Source organism: Sander lucioperca, chromosome 19 (genome assembly GCF_008315115.2).
Source record: "Sander lucioperca isolate FBNREF2018 chromosome 19, SLUC_FBN_1.2, whole genome shotgun sequence".
Taxonomy (NCBI): domain Eukaryota; kingdom Metazoa; phylum Chordata; class Actinopteri; order Perciformes; family Percidae; genus Sander; species Sander lucioperca.
The window spans coordinates 11,814,874-11,832,517 of NC_050191.1; the positions used below are offsets into that span (position 1 = coordinate 11,814,874).

General features: G+C 38.6%; 1 protein-coding gene across 2 annotated transcripts in view; it reads left to right on the top strand.

The window, feature by feature from the left end:
• Positions 1 to 230: 230 nt before the first annotated feature.
• The window catches only part of enpp1 (ectonucleotide pyrophosphatase/phosphodiesterase 1), a 34,514-nt gene continuing 17,100 nt past the window's right edge, over positions 231 to 17,644 (top strand). Inside the window, exons 1-13 of one of the 2 annotated variants that reach the window (XM_031322501.2) lie at positions 231 to 595; positions 5,134 to 5,206; positions 10,041 to 10,101; positions 11,657 to 11,754; positions 11,836 to 11,915; positions 13,032 to 13,151; positions 14,418 to 14,527; positions 14,653 to 14,718; positions 14,802 to 14,874; positions 15,837 to 15,945; positions 16,963 to 17,094; positions 17,190 to 17,221; positions 17,360 to 17,487. In XM_031322501.2, coding sequence (XP_031178361.1) covers positions 467 to 595; positions 5,134 to 5,206; positions 10,041 to 10,101; positions 11,657 to 11,754; positions 11,836 to 11,915; positions 13,032 to 13,151; positions 14,418 to 14,527; positions 14,653 to 14,718; positions 14,802 to 14,874; positions 15,837 to 15,945; positions 16,963 to 17,094; positions 17,190 to 17,221; positions 17,360 to 17,487 — 1,211 coding nt within the window. In that variant the 5' untranslated portion in view covers positions 231 to 466. Of the gene's footprint in view, positions 596 to 5,133; positions 5,207 to 10,037; positions 10,102 to 11,656; positions 11,755 to 11,835; positions 11,916 to 13,031; positions 13,152 to 14,417; positions 14,528 to 14,652; positions 14,719 to 14,801; positions 14,875 to 15,836; positions 15,946 to 16,962; positions 17,095 to 17,189; positions 17,222 to 17,359; positions 17,488 to 17,644 lie in introns of both variants that reach the window. The other variant, XM_031322500.2, reaches the window with a different exon arrangement.

Below are 17,644 nucleotides of genomic sequence, written 5' to 3' on the forward strand. Positions count from 1 at the left end.
GTACGTTTTTGTTGAAGTTCCTCAACTGAGAAACAAGATGTGATTAACGCTTTTGAAAGGCACGTAAAAACATAAATATCCTGAATTAGTTTGTCTACTTTTTATTATTAAGCATTAGGCCTGTTAGCCTACAGCTCCAACTCTTTTCTAAAGTGGCCAAGCATTATACTGGTGAACAGACTTTCCTGGATAATGACACTGAGCCAAAATAGCAGACCGTTGAGGTCGGCTCTGCTGCCTTTAATCAAACCCGCAGCCTCCAACCCTCTCTTAGATCATTCCCATGCTGCTGATGCTGCTTTGTAAACTTGGAGACAAGAAAGAAGGCGGTGCTCCACTTGAGCAGAGAGGGGTCATATCCTACACAGCGGCATATACTCCTCAACCAGGGTGAGGCTCTGCCTGCCTGCCACTCACTGAGTCCCTCTTGGAAAACACTGGCAGGAGTTTAGCAGCGCTCAGAAGCATGGAAGTAACCAAAGGAGAGGACCTCTCGGCTGAACAGGCTGCGTCTTTGTTGAGGACACCAGAGCTGGAGAGTCAAAGGACAAACCCTGAACGGGAAAAGAAGAACCACTGTAAAATCATTACTGGGGTACGTTTAATAGAGCTATATATAGGCTACCTATAGCCTACCTATACCTCTGACCACTCTTACACTACAAACTATAATTAAGTAATAAATAAGTAGGCTATTTACTTTAATACTCTTACAGTAAAATATCTCAGCTGATTTGTTTAGAAAAAAGTGTTTTTTTAATCAGAAGTTGGGTCTAGCTGCACCTTTAATCATCTTATCAAAAACAACGTTATAGTGTGCCTGCGTGATGCTCGATATACTTTATATAGTGAAATAAATGTTATATGTGTCTTTCAAAAGCCTAGTAACATAGTAACACTACAGTATAAAGCCCGTGGGACCGTATCTATATACTTGAGCTGGATCGATTGGTCGATCAAAAAATCTGCAGCTACTTTGACAATCAAAGTTTTTGGGGATTTGCTGCTTTTCTTTGTCAAATATGATTGTAAACTGCGTGGGTGGAGCAAAGCAGATTTCACTGGATGCTTTTTCACATTTTTTGTCATTTCATAGACTAAATGATTAGTCAAGTAATACCAAATTAATCCATAATTATTTGCAGCCCTAGTGACAGTATCTGATCATTAGTCATTAATCATCAGGAATCAAAAAGACACACAGCCTCTACATTTCTACACTGTTTACTCCAAGTGGAATTAAGGCACAGCTGTCAAACAGTGCTGCCAGTATGAATGTGCAAACCAAATGTTATCACTCAAGTGCAAAAAGACAGAGGCCAGAAGTGTCTCTGCAGGTGAAGATGATAGTGTAAAGCAGGACTGGACCTTTGGTGCAGTCAGAAAGTCAGAGAGAGCTATGCAATAGTTCACTATTTATTGTGGGTGTTTGAGGGGTTGTGTGTGTGTGTGTGTGTGTGTGTGTGGGGGGGGGGGGGGTAAACGAGAAGTGTTTTGTTTTTATTGAAGAATGTAAGCAGAACTTTAGTTTTAGAGCTGCAACTAAAAATAATTTACATTACCAACTAATCTGTTGATTATTTTCTTGATTGATTAATTCATTGTGTAATCGTTTGGTTTATAAAATGTCTAAAAGATGTTGAAACAATGAAAAATGTGAATCACAATATATATATATATACAACCTAGAGCACAAGGTGTTATCCTCAAATAGCTTGATTTGTGCAAGCAACAATTTAAAACCCCAAAATATTAAATGTGTTCTAATCTAAGAACAAGAATAGCAACAAATTCACTGACACTTTAAGGTTTTGGGGTAAACGTATCCACCATACAGCATGTGTACTGTACACAACATCCTGTTTATCTTGTTCTTAGAATTTTAAAGGCAAACAAGTCAGTATTTTTACTAATTACCTCTATCTATACATGACCTAGATAAGAATCTTCTTGGACAGTTGAATGAGTTTCTGAATTGTATTCTTGTCACAGATAAATAGTTTCAGAGACACAGCAGCCTTTATTGTCCACATCTTCTTGAGGCATTAAGACAAACCACACATACTCTACAGAGAAACTAAATCTGGGATACAATTGACATAAAGATCAAAACCATAATTGAAAGAATAGCCAAGAGAAATGTCATTATATGTATTAGACACTGCCTTTATATAGCTGTGGTCAGGGTTTTTAATCAGAAAAATATGAGTTTTCTTTTTTTACAGTAAAAGAATGAAATGCATTGATATTTTTTGGCCAAATGGCACATTTTAAGTGAAGTATGTAGCTGTATACACACTAATCTTCCTCATCACTGAAATATAAACTGTACAGTCAGATATCATCTGACATTAAACACACCTTATAAACTATTTACAAACAAACTCCAGATAAAACCACAGGCGCTAGTTTTTCCATCTGCGGTGGCAATGTCTAGACATTAATATACTTTGTCCTGTCAAGCATCAGCCACTGTACAGCTGTTAGTAATTGTGATATTGGTACTTGTTACACTGTGGTGTTATATAAGGTCTCGCAAAAGAATGATTGCAATTTTTTTTTACTCTAAAATGAGGATTACTCATTAGTTTCATGCTTGTGTCTTCATGCGGACTTTGTTGTGCTGTCACAGTTTGATTTGGATTCCCAACAGTCTAATCAGGTCTTTACTGGACAATGGAGACAAAACTGAAGGTAGTTTCAGTGTCAGACAACAAGTAGGTTTCCACCAGACAGACTGTTTACTTTCACAACCCACAAAGACCACGTCTTTCCCAAGGAGCCCATGCAATCCAGGTCTCTCTCTTTCTCCCTCTCTCTTTACCTATAGTTGGAGAAAATAAGTGCACATAGCCAGACACCACGCACACATAGCATCATACCCGTCTAGGAATTCTTGGCTATGTGGATCACACTATTTGGATTACTCATGATTCCCACAATCCTGCTTTTGAGACTCTGCATGACTACAGCTTTTACAATGAATAAATTAAAGGGCATGGTGGAGTACAGCATGAAAATGTATAATCTAGTGTTGAATCGTAGGGTTGTATTCGTCTCAAAACAAGTAAAACAAAATTGGCCACAACTTAAAGTTACAGTCTTGAAGATCTCTGTTTCATTCTCTTTGGCGATAAGCGGTAATTGCAAGTGTGTTTTTGAAGTTTCATCGCCTTTCTTTTTTTCTTTTTTCTGGAGATGTTTAACGTGTCACAAACTGTGCTCTGCTTGTGATTGAACAGACATTAAATTAAATTAAATGAAAATCTTGAGATCATTACTTTAACCTGTTCCCTGTTACATATTAACATGGTTTAAACATCCTCCTACTAGTGAGCTTCTGTTGGATTTATGTGTATTTTGAAAATAAAACAGAGATACGCTTGTTTGCAAATAAGGGAGGATTCATATTCCACATGTTAAGTAAAAACAAATGTCAACACTGGGGACATGATAAATAAGCTTTACCCCTAGATATAAACTTTAATGATTCCTGTGACTTGTGAGGATACAGTAACATAAGATCAAAATTGTATGACTCCTTTGAGGAAGTGGAATTCTTGCAGCAGACAAATGTTACGTCAAAGAAAAGACGCAAGATTCTTTCCTGACTAAGTTCATATTTTTGTAAAGAGATGGGCAGAGGATGATGTCATTGTCATGTGATGAGCAAGCATTGCATTTTTAGCAGAAGCTCCCAGCCAATTGGTCAGTCCCAAGAAAAACCTGAGGGGTCACAAGATGGTTAAAGGGATACAAGACACAAATCATATACCATGGACTCTCATAGAGCAATGATAAGGCTGCTGAACACCCACCTCTCTAAATTAACTGATTCAGACTTCTTTGAAACGCCCCTCTACAGTAATTACAAACCCCACACCCAAAGTAAGCAGCCATCTCTGGGCAGATATGAGCCAAGATAAAGAAGCACCAAGGCCTACGTCCTCCTTTGACTTTTTAATTACAGATGGCCAAGACCAACATTTTGACAGTTGGAGATGGTGTATGGGGAATGGTGGAAATGATTAGGTTACACTGGGCAGGGTAAAATAAATAAATAACAAGCCCATCTCCACTTAGCACTGCAAGACTCTTATCTTATCTTGTATAAAGATTGAAGTATCACAAAAAAGTAAAGAATGAATAAAAAAATGGACAAATAAAGTAAATACGACTAAAGGTCTGCAACCACGATAGCAGCTTTGTGAGGCTGTGAGCCACAGGGTTACTTGGAGCTGAATGCTAACATCAGCATGCAAACATGCATGCTGACATGCTGATGTTTAGAGGGTAATGTTGACCATGTTCACCATCTTAGTTTGGCATGTTAGCATTTGCTAATTTCCACAAAGCACAGAGTAAAGCTGATGATGATGGGAATTACAGTTTGATAGGTATTTGGTCATAAACCAAAGTATTACACTAACTTACATTTTGACCTGATGATGGTGCTAGATGAAAAGTCAGGGGATCACAGTAGAATTCATCCTGAGGGAAACATGAATGTCAATCCATCCAGTAGTTGTGAAGACATTTCACTAAAACCACAAATGTAACCCCATGGTGGTGCTGGAGGAAAAGTCAGTGAAATAATTAAGTCAGTGGGCTTCCTCCTCTGGAGATCATGAATGTTTGTACAAAATTTCATGCCAATCCATCCAATAGTTGTTGAGATATTTCAGTCTGGACCAAAGTGGTGGACCGAACAACCAACATTGTCTAGAGCCAACACTTTTGTTTATGATTCCTCAAAATGTCCTGATTTATGGCTTCTCCCAAGGAGCCAGAAGTCAGTTTTATTATGGTCACAAGGCATGTAGCTGACAGTAGATTGTGTCTAGAGTGCCAGTAAAATAAGCTTTTTGCCAAGGCTGTTTTCACCACAGTATTATTAAAAATATCATGAATCATATATCATGGTAAAAAAAAGTACAGAAAGAACATAGTTTATTGTTATTCAACAGTGTTTGACGTTGTGCAGTTTTATCTCTTCTTTTTTTTTGCCTTCTACTCAGCAAAGAGCCAAGAGTTCAATGAAATGTTTGTTGACAGCTCAGCTGCATGTGATTTATGAACTGTTATCTTCACTAACTTCAACAAACATCCTGACGTTTGTTCTCTGGATTTTAGGTTCTGCTGCTGTGCTTATTGGTGGTCATCTTGGCTGTGGCGTTGTCTCTGAGAAAGAGCAGTGATGGGAAAGGTAGGCACTGATGATTTTAAATGTGCGTTTCCACAAGTTGTGTTTTAGTTTTTTTTCACATTTTAATTACAATAAAGTTGGCAAAGTAGGACATATTAAATGTTAATAACATACTATATGTTCTGACTGAGCTTTATGTGAGTCATGGTCTTCACTCCACAACACAGAGAGTAAATGAAAATACTTTGGCTGCAACAAGAGAGGCAGACAGACAGAAATAACCATCTCAGGTTACATTTTTGGAGCACTTACTCAGTAAAGGCAGATGAAAATACATACTACAAGTGGCCACCGCATCCTGCCACTGTGAGGCTACAAACCTGCTGTCTGGGAGTGCACCTATAGTAGAGCCTGCTAACTGTAGATCCCTCAGAAACTCTAAACTGGAAGTATTTACAGCAGCAGTGAAGGAGGGTCAAGTTACCAACCAGTCGGTGAGGTGAAAGTTACCTCCTGAGACTGCATATGATTTGACAGGATATGTTTCTGTCAGGGTGTTGCGATCCAAGAATTTCTTTTGCCCACTTTGCAAAACACGTCATAAAAACACATTTAAACGAGACAGGAATATTCACCCGAGGTTGGCATTTTTTCTGCAGCTATAGATTCCCTCTATTATAGACGTGGGCAGTGGTGTCAGTATGCTCTTTGTTGCAAACCACCGTGCCAAAACACCCTTCTTCCATTTCGGAGGCAGCGTGGTGACTGTGGGCAACTGTCCCCAGCCCTGGGCGGGGTGCTCTCTCTGCTGTGGCATTTCCCTTTAACTTATATTTCCCACCCAGCTAACATGAAAGCCATGTGGGAAGAATAAATCTTGACTTTGCACTCATTCCGACTCTTTTTGGGGCGTTTTTCACATATATTATATGCAGCTTTGTTGGAACCTCTATATCTTCCGTAATGCTGCTTTCTTGGTAAGGCCTTGGAAGCAGATTAAAAGTAATAAAAATAACCAGGGACTCTACTTCTTCCTAGAGGCTGACAGTACACACAGTGTGTAGTATGAAATGCTTAGAGCTGGGTTTTGCCGTAGATTACAGACCACAGCAACTTGTCTCCTGAGACAGAGCATCCCCGTGTTCAGTCCAAACCACACTCCTGGCCAGGAGAGTCAGTGAGGATGGGCTTTCTCACCGACATGCTAAGACTCCCTCCGTCATGTGTCCAGTCAGCAGCAGACTTGACAGATTGTACTGGGAGTACAGTTCCTCAAAGCTTCTTGCTTAGAGCCACCCTGTCTGTGGGAATGTCCTTGAGCAAAACATAGGTTTGTTTCCAAAAACAATAGATGATTTATTTGTATCAGGTTTGGGTTACAAGTGCTTGACACATACTTGACTTACTTTCAAATCACACTTTATTGCCACACCAACATGAGACGCACTCGGTCCAGTATGGTTTTATATGATGAGAGGGGTTAACTAGCCCAAATAACGTTTGAGAGAGTGATTGAGAGATTCATCACTCTACTCTGCAGGCTGACACAGTTAGCAACTAGCTGGTGAACGTAGTGGATCATTTAGCAGCTAAGGAAGCAAGTATTTCCTTTAGGAGTTGGTAAAGAGCTAAAAGAAGAGTAAATATTTTATTTACAGTAAATGTGTCAGATGGTCAGAAACATGACTCCAAATAAGTGCTAATGTTGCACTATGTCTGCTAGATGTGTAAATAGACAATTGTTTGCTAAAGTATTCTACATAACACATCAATTTTGTGTTTACTGCCCTGTAGTTCTCTCAGATTAAGTAAAATAAAGGTTGTGATGTCTCTTGTTTCACGTGCATGTGTGGCCTTAAAATATAAAGATTATGTGGTCACGAGTTAAATGATCACAGCTCTTTTAGACAGCTGTTTATTTTCCTCCCTGATGGTTTCTATTATATGAAAACACATGCTGTCCAGCACACAAATCTCATTTAAAAATGTGATGGTTTAGTAATTAGTCTTTGTTGAGTACGGAGCCTGTGCTGTTATTCATTAGTGCCTTTACACAACATATTCATGTGGTTCATAGAATTGTGCCCTCTACTAGCTCCAAAGAAAGATTTCACTAGCCAAACACAGGGAACATTCAGTCTTTTCTGTCTTTAGTCATCTCATAAATGTGTAGATGACATCTGCATTTCTACACTTTCTTTTGCTTCCTCTTGTACTAAATGGCACTGAAATGACTCAATAATTCCATTTATTTTGACATTAAAGGCCCCAAAAACACATTTTCTCCATCAGCTTCTTACCACGAATAATGTGATCCTACATGTAGACAAGATCTTCTGCCAAAGAAAAAAAACAGTGCTGGTTTGACATGAGAGATTTTTGTTTCTCTGTTTTTGTGTTTGCTGTTTTGAAGTGGGCTCAGTTGGAAAAAAAAGTTGAGGATATGTATTTGTCACAGTTTGACAAATTGGGTCAAACCACACCCACACAGTCCTGATGAAGTAGATTAAATGAGGTTTTGAGTATTGAACTCTTAATAAATAATAAATAAGGTTGTTGTTTTTTTCAAAGAGAAACTACACACAATTTCTTTTTGCGCTGCACACATGATCACTTATAATGGCATATGGTGTTCAATTCTGTGGCTGGTTCAGATGAGTTTTATTCACTGTGCTGTGAAGTTCACAAGAAGCTGTAGGATTCTCTCTGACCAGAATGAGTCTCTGGCCAGGGTTTTATACAAGTTTACAGGAAACAACATAATAAACAAAAGCTGAGAAGACAATCAACTCACAACTCCTTTTGTTTGATTCTAGTGGTTGTGTTGTGCACTTCAATTTGTACAGTACTTTGGTCAACTTTGGTTGTTTTAAATGTGCTATATAAATAAACTTGACTTGACTTGACAAATCTGTCTGAGTGGATTTGCATAAGCTCAATCAAATTCCTCTCAACACTACACTGTTATCCCAAATTAGTTGACTTTACTAGAAATTTGGAAACCCGTTGCCTTAAACCGTTTAAGTTTTTACACAAAGTGAAACTTAACAGGTTAAGTTGTATTAACACAGAGCAGTTAGTTAATGCAATAGACAAATCAAGTTTACATTAGTAGTCATTCCTAAAAATCATTAGTAAACATAAATTATTTTTTTCTTGAGTCATGTTGTCTAAAAAGTACCATGTTAAAGCTTTAGTGAGTAACTTTTTGATATTAATGAACATCCGTTACATTCAAGCCATTGCCAAATGAGTTGCTACAAAGCTAATTAAGACTATCAGCTCCACACAACTCTCTCTGTATTTCTCAGTATGGCTATGTTCAGAAGATTGTGGCGTCCGGCAACTTTCGCGCGCAGAAACTCCAGTGAAGATAATTACCGCTTCTGAAGAGTCCATCATGTTTTTTTAATCTTCCATGTTCTACTTGGTTACTAGCAACTGCGTGGAGGAGGAGGGGTGAGGGTGGTGCGCGATCACGGAGGGCTTGTATCATGTGGACGCACCGACAGTGTTGTTGTCTTTACTTAGAATTCCTCAAAGGGGCGACAGGAACTTTGCAATATAGCTTTAAGTTTAACATGCAGAGAAACATTACAAATATAAAACTTTTGACTACTTATCACTACTAAAGAAATAATTTGTTTATATAATTATAGTTTATTTTCCTTTATGACAGTATACCTTTAAGAATAAAGCATTCAATACATTAATTCCCAATAACACAGAATGGAAATCAATCACCATAAAATATCTAACTATTTCATTGTGCTGTACTGCACGAAAAGTTTAACTTAGGAAAGCATAATACTGATTTCTAACCTACATACTGTACATCAAACACCTTTTCACTGCCCAGATCCCATCAGTCCCCGCCCGGGTCTCGGTCATGGTGCGACATGAAATGTAGATAAACATGAACACTAAATCAACCATACAAAACTAAAACCCAGATAACATAAATGCACAACAAACATTAACAGAACATTATAAAAAACACACTTTAACTAGGACAGAAACCGTTCAGAACATATATTTTTTCCCATGAGCCTTTGCACCGCTTCAGCGCAGAACAGCTCAAACGGCCTCACCCCTCCCATACAGTAACCTAAAGTCCTTGGCATAGACTGTAAAACATCCTTAGTTATCTCTGCTTAATATGATATGTGCACTTCATACTTAAGCTGATTATTACAAACAACTAATGTGGTTTAGTAATGAATATGTTTTTTTTTTAACAAAACATGAAAGAATAAGTAGTGACCACTAAAAAGCTACTATTACAACTAAATCTGGGTTTACAGTGTAAGCTAGAAAAAGACAGACAGACTTAATCAGTTCAGGATACACTTAAAGTCTCATGATGAAGTAAAATAGTTTCTGGGCAGTCAAAATAACATACAGAACAGCAGGAACTTCATCAGTAAACAGGAAAGCGAATAATAGGATAAAATGAGACTAAATCTGTTAGGTAATTATGCCGAATCGGCCCTTTCTAACTGTGACGACATAGGCAAGATTCTGAGGTTCAGTACACATGTTGACCCCCTGACTGTGGCAGCTGCCGCGCCAAAAGCAGAACCGCAGTCCCAGTTTGCTGCCACATTGTGTTAGTATAGCAAGCCTGATAAACGTCCACAGGTAAACAACATTGTAGATTAACACAATGTATTCCTTTGCAATTGATTGTTGCGTATTTAGTAATGAATATTTGATGTTCTAAAACACTATCTTTCAAACAGTCTGGTTCATTAGTCTTTTTTAAGTTATCTGGTGTTTCATGGCATTAAGTACTGTGTTTTGCTGTACAGTCACATTTACAGAAAAATATACTGTATGCAACTGGAAAAACAGTTGGTTTTTTTTAACAGACAACACTCCTCTTTTCCAGCAGACGGTGAGTTCTGGCTGCAGGAGGCATACAAGGAAATTCAACTGTCACAATGTCCATCTGGGTAATACAATACTCTTGTTCTGCTGTTGAAATGTGAGAACTGATGTGGTTTTAATAGAAAACAATTCCTCAAATCTCTGCTGGCCTAGTTTGGATTGCAATAGCTCCTCACTTCCTCTGCACAATATCTTTCAACATGTTTTAGTGCTGAGAATGAAGCTTTTCAGCTGTAACTCCCACACTCTTCCTGAGTCGAGCCCATTGTTCCTAGTAGGCATTTCTTAGTGAGACTTTTTTTTAGATGTGTGTAAATAACCAAAACACATGCTTCTTGATTCTTTTTTTATGACGGTATTGGCTTTATGGGAAAAAGGAACTTGTCTCTATGGAAACTAAGCTAATGACTCTGAGTAATCAGGCGTGTGTTGGTGAGTGATGTGTGTGTGTGTGTGTGTGTGTGTGTGTGTGTGTGTGTGTGTGTGTGTGTGTGTGAGTGAGTGAGTGCATGAGTGTATGGTCACAAGAGTGTGTGTTTCTGCTTCGGTAAGGGAGTAACCCCAGACAGACGCATTAGACTATGGAAAAGAAAACCTGTGGCTTTTTTTGGTTTTAAAGCAACACTATGTAACTTTTCCCTCTTCGGTCCCCCTACACGTTGTCTCATTGGAACTACAGCCGCGCGAGCTGTAGTTCCAATGAGACAACCTGTAGGGGGACCAAAGTGGGAAAAGTTACATAGTGTTGCTTTAAAATACAAATGAATGTTGTCTGTATTTTTCATATCAAAGTCGCTCCATTCTTTTGGGTTTGTTTATATTGTTTCTGTTGACAAATCACACTTTTATTTTAATGTGTGGTTTGGCCTTTACACGCAGAGAGGAAGCTCCTCTGGAACGTGCTGATTGCAAACATTTTTTTTACATTAATTATTTTCCAAATTATCGTAATGGTAAATGGTAAATGAAAAAGGAAAAGCAAATGGAAAATCGAATGGCTCGTCCGATTTCCTGATTAGAACTTGGATTGTTTATTCAGTTAAATCCATTTATTTATTGATCCTTTAAACACTGCATTTTCAAATTGATTTAAAAAAAAAAAAAAAAAAAGTAAACCCCTTTTTATTTTGACCAAAATTATTTAGGCTACTTTATTTAGTTACTATATTAATTTATAAAATTAATATTTTGATAGCTGTATAACTAATCACAGTTAAAGAAGCAATAACATGAAACTCTTGCAGACAATGAAATTAATGCAGTGCTCCCAGTGAAGTGGGAAGAGGGACCATGCCTCACTTCAGAGAACAAAAGAATCTACAGAGACCAAGAGAAGTCTCTTAGTCCTTGATTTATCATCAGTAAAATGACATTTCTCTTCCTGTTCACCTCCTCTGTGTGTCCGTGTGGTCTGTGATTTCTCTTTTTTTCTTCTTGCCCGCTCAGTCAAAGAGCTGCTTTGTACTCTTTCTACACAGACCCACTGTACAACACTACTGCTACACTACTGGTGCCAAAGATATCCCTGTCTCCTGCTGAGTAATTATTCCATTTCCCATTCACAAACCCACCTCAGTGTCCACTTAAAGCATCACTCTTTCTCGCTGTCTTCCCACCCAGTTTCTCCAGGCCTCCTCTCATCCTGGTGTCCTTGGACGGTTTCAGGGCTAAGTACCTGAAAGATCACGGCAGCCACCTTCCTGTCATCAACAAGTTACGTAAGTCACCAACATCGTTGACTCAACAGCTCTTCATGGTTTACTAAGTATCCTCAGTGACTGAACGTTACTGTGTTGCAGGTAACCATGGAACAACAACGCCGTATATGAGGCCTGTTTATCCCACAAAGACCTTTCCCAACCACTACAGCATTGTGACTGTAAGTCTTTTTTGGTCAGGTCACAGAGTCAGAGGGTTGATTCATTGGACAGATTGTTTTCTTACTTGTTTTGTCAGTGGTGAAAGAAGAAGTCCTGCATTTAAAACAGGGGTGTTTTCAGCAAGATGTTCTTATTGTAAAGTATCAAAGAGTACTTGCTCTACAGAAAAATGGCCCCTGTGACTGATATACTGTATATTATAATATTCGGTTGATATTTTGTAGTTTAGATTGATGCAACAATCCAATACTTAGCCAAGTCATTTATGCCGTGTTTCCACTGTATGGTACAGCTCTGCTTGACTCACTTTTGGGTACCAGTACTTTTCTCTTGAGATAATTAATTGGGCATGAAAGAAGAAGAAAAAAGTTCTGTGAAATAAATTTGTAATCATTGTTTGTAATATTCTACCATCTTTGCTTTGGAGTTTTCTATCCTTGGGTCTCGAACATTGACGAATTGTTATTTAAACAAAACCATCTGAGAAGTTTAGAGGAGAAATGTCTCTTTGGTGGTTCTACTAACATAGCCTACAGTAGATATCTGAAACGTAACCCCGAGTAGACACTGCTTTTTTACAAGCCAAAAAAAGGTTGGAAACTACTAGTTAGACTTTAACAATGTATTGAATTTCATCAGCTTATTTGTTTTTTTATGTGAAAAATGTTACCTGAAAAGTAAAGCTGTCAAATCAATATAGTAGGGTAAAAAGTACAATATTCCCCGCTGGAAAATATCTTTAAAATTCTTCTTGAGTAAATGTACTTCCTTATTTTCCACCACTGCTGTCAGTGTACCGCACTTCAACAGTGAAATTTTGAGCTTTTCTCTGCGATTGTAGAGTCAGTGTCTCTCTCTTCACAGTAGAATAGAGGTTACTGGGGAGGCTTTAATGGCTTACATGTGCTTGTGGAGAGGAGCAGCAGCAGAACCGAGGGACTTACAGAGTGTCTTTCACCTCTCTTGGTTGAAAACAGACCCTGCAATCACAATAAACTGCTATGGCCACCAGTAATATTTAGGTGGGAAAGACTGGAGAGAGGAGGTAATCACTTTAAATCCCTGTAGCCACAGAATAAAAACAGTTCACCTTGACTGTGTGTTTTTATCTGCAGGGTCTTTATCCAGAGTCTCATGGGATTGTGGACAACAAGATGTACGATGTGAGCCAAAACACTTCCTTCAGCTTGAAAACTGAAGAGAAATTCAACGCAAAATGGTACCAAGGAGAGCCGGTAAGTGAATCTGTGAGACCACGATATTGTGCACAAAGATGTAAATTCACTGTACAGTAAATATTATTCTAGAAAAAGCCAAATCTGTGACCTAAAAATCACCAAATTAGGAAAATTTTGTTTTCGCTGAGCAAGGCCACGGCAGGGCAGTTCTGACATATCAAAAATATTTTCTTTACACATCGAAAGAGCCAGACATTATTGTTCTGTAACATGTAAAAGTTAACACATCCTGATTTTGTGGGGAAACCTGACATGAATCAAGAGGAGGCACTTGTCTTGCAGAAGCATTGTGCTCAGATCGTGCTTTAATTTGCTGTCTGCAAACAGCATTTTTTCATAGCTTGATATAATTATAGATTCTGCTTGTGCTAAATGACAGCTTGTTAGGGCTGCGAGTTGTGCTTGTTTTGACGCTTTGTGGTTCCTGTTCAAATGGCCGGTCTCTTAAATCTCATTCCTCAACTGTGTGACAGGCTGCTCCTCCTGAAAATACACCATGCAGTAGTCAAATGACTTTCCAGGAGTGAAGGAGAAATAGATGAACGATGACTCCTATAGAATGAATTCTTTCATAATGAACCATTTGGCAAAACATGTTTACAAGCCTGCTGCATAAACAAAACACTTCTAACTGCAGATCAGTCTGATAGGTATCGATTTGACATAAAAATATGCAGTTAGATTTCCATCAGTCTTCTGGGCTGTGAGTGATTACACTTTCATCCTAATGGACTAAACACTGCTGCTGTGATGCACTGAGATGAATGAAAGAGGTATTCGTCTACTACAGCTTAGTCTGTCTGAATTATTCATGAACCTAGATGACACACTCATCTTTCTCCTTATGATCCTTTCTTTTCTTTTGTCCCCGCTCATCTCATCTCATCTCCTCTCCTCTACTTTAATCTCCTTTCCTCTCCTCCCATGTTGTTTCCTTTCCGTCTCTTTCCTTTCTTTTCTTTTGTCTCCTCTCATCTCCTCTCCCCTCCCCTTTCATCTCCTCTCCTTTCCTCTCCTCCCATGTTGTTTCCTTTCCGTCTCTTTCCTTTCTTTTCTTTTGTCTCCTCTCATCTCCTCTCCCCTCCCCTTTCATCTCCTCTCCTTTTCTCTCCACCTCTCCTGTCCTATTCTTTCAACTCCTCTCCTCCTCTCCTTTCCTCTCCTCCCCTCCGCTCTCCTCCTCTCTTATTCTCTCCTCTCCTCTCCTCCTCTCTTTTTCTCTCCTCTCCTCTCCTCTCCTCTCCTCTCCTCTCCTCTCCTCAGATCTGGCTCACTGCCATGCGTCAGAAACTGAAAGCAGGAACCTTTTTCTGGCCTGGCTCAGATGTAAGAATCAATGGCACCTTCCCAGACCTCTACAAGTCGTATGAGAAGTAAGAGTGATGCCATTACGTTACATACATTTAAATTCATGACAAGAACATTACCTAATGGCATACTATAGTGGTGTATTACAGTTATGAGTTCATAAATCACATGGAGCCTTTTGTGTGCACAGGAGCATTACATTTGAGCAGAGAGTGTCGACGCTGTTTGAATGGCTCAGTTTACCTCAGGGAGAAAGGTATCACATGTTCTTCATTATCATTAAAAATGTTGTGAGTCACCATCTACAATCACACTTAACTGTTGCCTTTGTGATTTTAGACCTGACTTCTACACTTTGTACCTGGACGAACCTGACTCATCTGGACATCGTTATGGGCCAGCGAGCAGCCAGGTCAGTCCGTCACTAAACATTAAACCTGTAATTATAAGCTGGTTGTTAATTACCTAAAAGAACATCTGACTAGGAGCAATACAATAAATGCAGATCTTCAGTCATGTGATGGTCTTATTGTATATGTGAGGGAAGGATTGTCATATACTCGACCCACAGAAGAAGACTGTGAGATGCAGTTGAAAGATCTGAAAAAATATTTCGTCAAAGTGAAATTCTGGTTGTGGAGCTATGTGATATTTGACTGGGGCTGCAACAAACAACTATTTTCGTCATTGATTACTGCTGATTATTTTCAACAGGTTAATCTATAAAATGTCAGAACATTTTGACAATTGCTTGTTACATTACCACATGGCCAAGGTGATGTCTTCGATTTGCTTATTTCATTCGACCACCAGTCCAAAGCACAAAGATATTCAGTTAACTATCACATGAGACAAAGAAAAGTTGCAAATCTTCACATTTTAGAGGCTGAAACTAGCTCATGTTTGGCATTTCTGCTTGAAAAATGTGTTAAATGTGCCAATTAGTTAGTTCTGTTGATCCACTTTGTCTAATAGTTCCAGCTCCATATATCATATATAACCATTCAAAGAAAAATCTATAGGGAACTAATTGTAATGTAATGACGACTCATTTTGAATGATAGTTAAAGATTGTGTTAAAAAAATAATGTTTACTATCTAACACTTGGACGTGGAAAACTGGAACCAGTTTTGTTGTTTTAAGTATTTTTATTTTTCATACAGCATCATCATCAGCAAGTGAGCTTACCTTCATTCCAAATGTTAAACGAATCCCCATTTAATAAAAAAAAGGTTATGCTGCCACCACCGTTTTAATCCTTTATATTTGCTAATCATTTATTTGCAAAAGCATATTGTTCTTGACATGATAGACTCTCCTGCTGCAGTAACATGTTAACTCTATTAAAGCTTTAAATGCTGTTGTGCTTTCAGGTCGTTCAGGCCTTGGAAAATGTGGACAGGATTTTGGGAATGCTAATGGATGGCCTGACACAGAAAGACCTGCACCGCTGTGTCAACATTATAATCATATCAGACCACGGTGAGATGACTGCACAGCCTGCACCCAGCTGTGGTACAGTTGACAGTGTCATTATATAGAGAGTAAGGTGACAAAATAATCAATAATTCTGGTAAAATTTCATAAAAACAAATCTTTAACAGTACAATGAGAAGGAAATTTGACACTTTTAAGCAATTCAGAGGAATTGGTTTTGTCTGTCTTTTCTTTGTCTTTTATTTAAAGCTGTGCATTTGCTCAAAAACAAACTTGTTGCATCCCTCCTAAATCTCTGTGTAGTAGTCGTCTTAGAGCCTGTGTGCCACTGATGGGGGACTTTAGCGTCTCAGTGTCATCTTCAAATGTTTGACTTGGTTGAGTCATTGCACCTGTTACAGGAGAGAACTACAGGTCGGTGCCAGAGAGAAATCTAATGAAAAATGAGTCTGTTATCTGAGAGTAAACTGGGAAAAAGTGTTCTCAGTGGTATGTTAGGAGGATATTTTGTGACGAGAAGTTTCTCTAGACATCTGGAGACCATATGTTTAGTCTTGTAATTAGGTATATTAACAATCATTGCGCGGAAGTGGCTCAGGGCGATGCCCAGCTATCCTCATTGAAGACATCATTTCCAAGAGAAGATATTCATTTTGACATGTGGTGCTAGTTATTAGTCTGCAGCTCATCATCAAGGACAAGGTCATGTCATACTCAAAATATGACAACAAATGTACACTACACAAATATAAATCTATTAACGTGCTGTACATTTTAAGGGTTGTGAAACCGTGGAAATTACAAAGTAGTGCCTTTCTGACTAGATAAATCTTAGTGCCCCTATACAGGGGAAGAACATTTAAGTTAAAAAACAAGAGAAATCCTACGCATAATCATGGATTTTTTTTTAATTTTTTATAAAGTTTAGTAACATTGCACAAACTTCACACATTTCATGCTATCATAGCTACATTTGTAAAGTATTTACAAATTCAAACATACATATTCACCATTCATAAAAGAAACTGAAGACAAATTTATATTTTATCTTCTTTTTTACAGGCATGGAGGAGGCTTCATGTGAAAAGGCAGCATATGTGTCAACCTACCTGACCAAAACTGATGACTTTGATGTCATCCAAGGCCCGGCTGCGCGCATCAGACCCAAACACCTCCCAGAGGATTTCTTTTCCTGTGAGTTCCTGTCGATAACACCATCCATTGCATCATCACTTAGTGTCAGTTTTGTAACCAGTGTGGCTGACCTTGTCCTGTGTTTCTCTCCTCAGTCGACTATGAGGGCCTGATGAAGAACCTGTCGGTATGTGAAGTATTCCAAAATGTGACTTTTGTATTGATAAGAAGAATGAAAAATTATCTGCTTGCGTGGCTTCACGTCAAACAATTCCATTCTCCTGCTGCTGTGTGGTGATTCTCCTCTGCTGTGTCTGTTCTGAAGTGCAGGACCCCTGACCAGCCAATGAGGCCCTACCTCAAAGAAAACCTCCCCAAAAGGTTTCACTTTGCCAACAACAAACGCATAGAGAGAGGACACCTCTATATGAAGGAGGGATGGCAGGCTGCACTGTAAGTCACTGATCGGTCTACTAAGTTCTGTGTCAGGTCATCAAACTGTGTCAAGAATGGAAGAAAGAAGACAAACTTATTTAAAGAGGTATAGTGTTGGGAAATAAACTTAACAAAAGGCATAGTTCAACCCAACATTGTGTCTTAATTAAATCCA